General features: G+C 35.7%; 1 protein-coding gene across 1 annotated transcript; it reads right to left on the bottom strand.

The window, feature by feature from the left end:
• Window positions 1-2,094: 2,094 nt before the first annotated feature.
• Window positions 2,095-2,802, bottom strand: LOC110707610. Its single transcript, XM_021885637.1, has one exon. The coding sequence runs from the start codon at window positions 2,800-2,802 to the stop codon at window positions 2,095-2,097; it is 708 nt and encodes a 235-aa protein (XP_021741329.1).
• Window positions 2,803-4,941: the final 2,139 nt, after the last annotated feature.

The following is a 4,941-nucleotide window of genomic DNA, read 5'->3' as shown; positions in this document are numbered from 1 at the left end:
TTGATGAATCACTAGATTATATACCGAAGCCATTGCAATCAATAACCTTATGGAGGTAATTCTTGCAACCGGTGCATAGGTATCGAAATAATCAACACCATGCTTTTGCCTAAAGCCTTGGATAACCAATCTGGCTTTAAATTTCACTATGGAGCCATCCGGCCTCCTTTTCCTAGTGAAAATCCACTTGCAACCAAGAGGTTTGCAACCGGGAGGTAAATCCTCCAAGACCCAAGTGTCATTTCCTATGATGGAGTCCATCTCATCATTTATAGCTTCTTTCCAAAATGCACTATCTTGGGAAGATATGGCCTCGCTATAAGTTTTTGGGTCACTATCCACATTGAAACAATATGGAGTAGTGGAACTAAGGACATCCCTAGATCCTTCAACAAAATAAATTATGAAGTCATCTAGAGGATTCCTAATTTTCCTTTGTCTTTTACTTCTTCTAACATGAGTAGTCTCATCCTCATTATTAGACGAACCTACATGAGTTTCAAGTTGATCATCATAATCAACTATTTCCTTCCCTTTGGTACTTGCTTGTAGATCCTTAGGTCTACGGATTGATGAAAATCGGTTTTCATCAAAAATTGCATCTCTTGACTCAATAATCGAATGTTTCGAAATAAAGTCACTTTGTTCTATAACATAGAACCTATAGGTTTTGCTGTGCTCAGCATAACCTATAAAAATGCATTCCAAGCCCCTTTCACCGAGCTTTCTCTTTTTGTTACCGGGCACTCTTACAACTGCCCTACAACCCCAAACTTTGAGATACTTCAAGTTTGGTTTCCTTTTGTACCAAAGTTCATAAGGAGTGGAATCCTTTCCCTTAGTGGGAACACGGTTAAGTATGTGAAAAGCCGTCAGCATAGCTTCACCCCAAAACCCTTCACTCAAACCGGAGTAAGATAGCATGGAATCAACCATTTCTTGAAGAGTTCTGTTCTTCCTTTCAGCTACACCATTTGATTGTGGTGCATAACCAGCTGTAGTCTCATGAATAATACCCAAAGATTGGAAATAAGCAGGATCATAATACTCCCCTCCCTTATCGGTTCTCAATCTCTTAATTAAAGATTCTACTTGCACTTCTACCTCTTTCTTATAAACATCAAATTTAACCAAGGCTTCATCTTTGGAATATAAAAGATACACATAGCAAAATCTTGAAAAATCATCAATAAACGTAACTATGTATCTTTTATTTCCCAAAGAAGGTGTACTATAAAAGTCACATAAATCACTATGAACCAATTCTAAGATCTTAGAACATCTCTCAACTTTCTTAAAAGGAGTTCTAGTGATCTTATTAAGCATGCAAGTAGAACATTTATTAAGAGAAATATCACATGGAGGAATTAACTCTAGTTTATACATGAAATTCAACTTATTGTAATTAACATGACCCAATCTAGAATGCCATAAATAAAACAAATTCACTCCATTGTCATTATCAACATTCATACAAACATCATTCATCAATACACACTTCTCTCTTAACGAGAGGTTAAACAAACCATGAGTCAAGTAACAACGTCCTATAAAAGTGCTACCTCTAGTAATAATACATCTATCTGCTTCAAATACTAGTTTATATCCAAGTCTATTCAGGGTAGCGCCTAATACAAGATTTCTAGAAATATCCGGAGCATATAATACATCCCTAAGAATGATACTATTGCCCGAACTAAACATCAACTCAACTTGTCCTCCTCCTTGGACCTTGATGGTAGAGTTGATCCCCATATAGAGTTCTTCTCCATCAACAACCTTGTGAAAGGTTTTGAACCAATGCTTCACCTTGCATACATGCCTTGAAGCCCCCAAATCAATCCACCATGATTCATCATCCTGCACCATAAAAATGTTAGGATCCGTTGCATTTAAATCCATATCGGAATCAAATTCAACCTCAAGTAATTAATTACCTTTGGTGGATGAGTCCTTGCTCTTAGAAGCTTGACCCTCCTTGGATTTCTCCATTTTCTTCTTGAAAATGTAGCAGTCCTTCTTGCGGTGTCCAGTCTTACCGCACTCCCAACAAGCATACTTTTTGTTGTTGTCCTTCTTTTTCTTGGACTTTCCCTAGGAAGAATTAACATTCTTCTTCTTTCCACTAGTTGAAGCACTAGATTTACCTTCCTCCACCATATTGATGGTACAAGAGCTAGGATTCCCATCCTTAGCCTTTTCCATGGTCCTAATCCCTTCTTCAATCTGAAGATGGGTAGCCAAATTGGATAAAGATATGTCCTCCTTTTTATGTTTCAAATCATGTTTCACATCTTTCCAACTAGAGGGTAGCTTATCATTAATACTTGAAACAACAAATAGTTCATCAACATTAATTCCATGTTGTTTCAAGTTACTATATATAAGTTGTACCTCATGAAATTGATCCATAATTGATCTACCATCAACAAACTTGAAATCATTAAAGTTACTTACAAGGAATTTCTTGCTAGAAGCATCATCCGCCATATATTTGCTTTCCAACGACTCCCAAAGCTCTTTTGCGGACTCAACATGTTGATACACATCAAATAAATCATCCTCCATCCCATTGAGAATATGACCCCGACATATAAAGTCATCATTATCCCACTTCGATTTCTCACGCACATCCTCCACGGTTACATTCTCATGTTCTACCGGCCTAGGAGTGCTAATCACATACGCAACCTTCAACGATGTAAGAAGAAAATACATATTCTTCTTCCATCGTCGAAACTCCACACCGTCAAACTTATTGTGTTTGACAAAGTTAGTGGTAAGTTCTTTCACACTAGACATGTTGTTTGAATTAACGCTTTAGATTGTTAAAAATATGCTAAAAGTACAAATTCTAACTTTAAGAATTTGAGAAATATGAAAATACAATGTAAAATATAATCAATTACACCAACAAACCAAACACCAAAAAGTCTAGAAAGAAAATTACAGAAATACAATCTAAACTACTAGTATGAAGAAAACCACTTGCCTCACTCCAAGCCAATAGAAAACCAAGAACACGAGAATACCATGGACCACGTGAGTCTTCGATACTTGATACTCGTCTAAGGCGTGAGAACACTTTCCTAAAGCGTTAATTTCCCCTACAACGGTGCTTGGGTTGAACTAGAAATATGCTTTGAGATACAATAGACGGACTCTACACTTTAAGCACTTAAATATGTAGAAAGATAATCAAATTCTCAATCAATTAACTTAAATGATAGAGGATTAATGAAGAGATTGCAAGTTTCTTCAATAATGGTGTAGAGAGGAGAGAATTTCAGAGAGGAAAGATATATTTTTCTGTGTAGAAAAACCGAAAGCATCCTTTAGATTATAAAGGAAATAACCGCAAAACTGCAGACGAGGGAGGCAGCGCAGGCGCGAACGAGGAGGCGCGGGCGCGCCAACCTCCCGCGCGGGCGCGCCTCCCCCACTTTGCCAAACTCCAGATTTTTCCAGTAAGGTACGCGGTTTTAGCGCGGTCTAGACGCGGGCGCGCCTAATGATGGCGCGGGGGCGCCACCAGAAGGAGCGAGCGTGTCACCAAAATCAGCAAGATTTTCCAGAGAGGTGCGCGGTTTTAAGGCGCGATCTCTGCTCAAAAATATATCTTTCCTTTATAATGCGCGGGCGCTTCTTCATGGTCACGAGCGCGCAACCATCAATACTCTAAATATTTAACATACTTGTCCCGCTTCTGTTGAGCCACAACTGATGTAACACCCCCATATTTTCCTCTAGGAAATACTAGTATAATACGTATAATTATACTGTAGAGATAGACTTAGGCGTATTACCGCCGTGTGATTACTTAAGGCTACTCAAAACTACTAATTAAAACCAAATTTTTGCAACGGAAACTCAAAATCTTTTTTTTATTAATACTTAATAAATATAGTAATCGTTGTCATGAGTACTCAAAAATAGAAATACAACCAACATTCCTAAGAACTAGGTGAAGCATATCCCAGGACTCCCAAATGCTCATTTATTGACTCCATATGAAAATAGTCAACACTGCTTACCATTAAGTTAAATAGGGTGAACCAAAACAAATAAGAAATACGAATCAACAAAATTAGCTAAGTACATTCAAGTGCAAGATAAAGTAAACTCAATTTATTAGCAAACATGCTTTTAAAACCAATTTCAAAATTAATTCAATAATTCCAATCTCATAATTCAAATCCAATTCTCAAGAATATCAAAACAATTCCAATAACTCAATAATAGTGATTATTAAAATCAATTCCTCTTTTCAAAAACTCAATTCCTCTCCTAAGTGTGCACACCCCCAAGCTAGTATCTTTATAAAGAAAGGCTATTCTTGAGGAAAGACTAGATCATACAAAGTCCTAGTCTTATCAACCAAATCCGCATAGTGGGATTAGAAAAAAAAATAATGCTTGTAAAGCTTTAATAAATATTTCAATAATTCAATAATCCTCATGAAATTCCTCTTTGAATAAAAATCAACCTTTATAATAAATCAACTCAAAACTCCTTTTTATTTAATTCAACATGCTTTCAAAATCAAACCTCTTTAAAACATGATAAATAATTCCATTACTCAAAACATGATATTAAATTCAATCCTTCAAATATTTGTTAAAACCAATTCCTTTAAACATAAATCATAATTTCAATCAATTTAATTCAATCATCATAAAAATCATACAAAACATGCTTATGCTATCCAATCACTTTCAAAGGTATCTAGCCACCTAAATGTACCTTGATCCTCGCTTAGCAAACACAAAAAGGAATCTCAAGAACTCTTGTCAAAAACACCCTACAATTAAATATAACCTTAATCAATATAAGGTCATCAAATAATCAAAACAATTAAAATATAACCCCTAATTATATGTACATAAACCTTATAAAATTCCTTTTCATAAACTTGAATAATAAACTTATTTTATTTAATTA

Source organism: Chenopodium quinoa, unplaced genomic scaffold (assembly GCF_001683475.1).
Source record: "Chenopodium quinoa cultivar QQ74 unplaced genomic scaffold, ASM168347v1, whole genome shotgun sequence".
In the NCBI taxonomy this organism is placed as follows: domain Eukaryota; kingdom Viridiplantae; phylum Streptophyta; class Magnoliopsida; order Caryophyllales; family Amaranthaceae; genus Chenopodium; species Chenopodium quinoa.
Note: the sequence above shows the minus strand (reverse complement) of the source record. Positions and strands in the feature narration are given on the sequence as shown.

Bases quoted from the DNA above. Each gene is read 5' to 3' on its own strand.
- LOC110707610 (XM_021885637.1), bottom strand. From the start codon at position 2,802: ATGTCTAGTGTGAAAGAACTTACCACTAACTTTGTCAAACACAATAAG.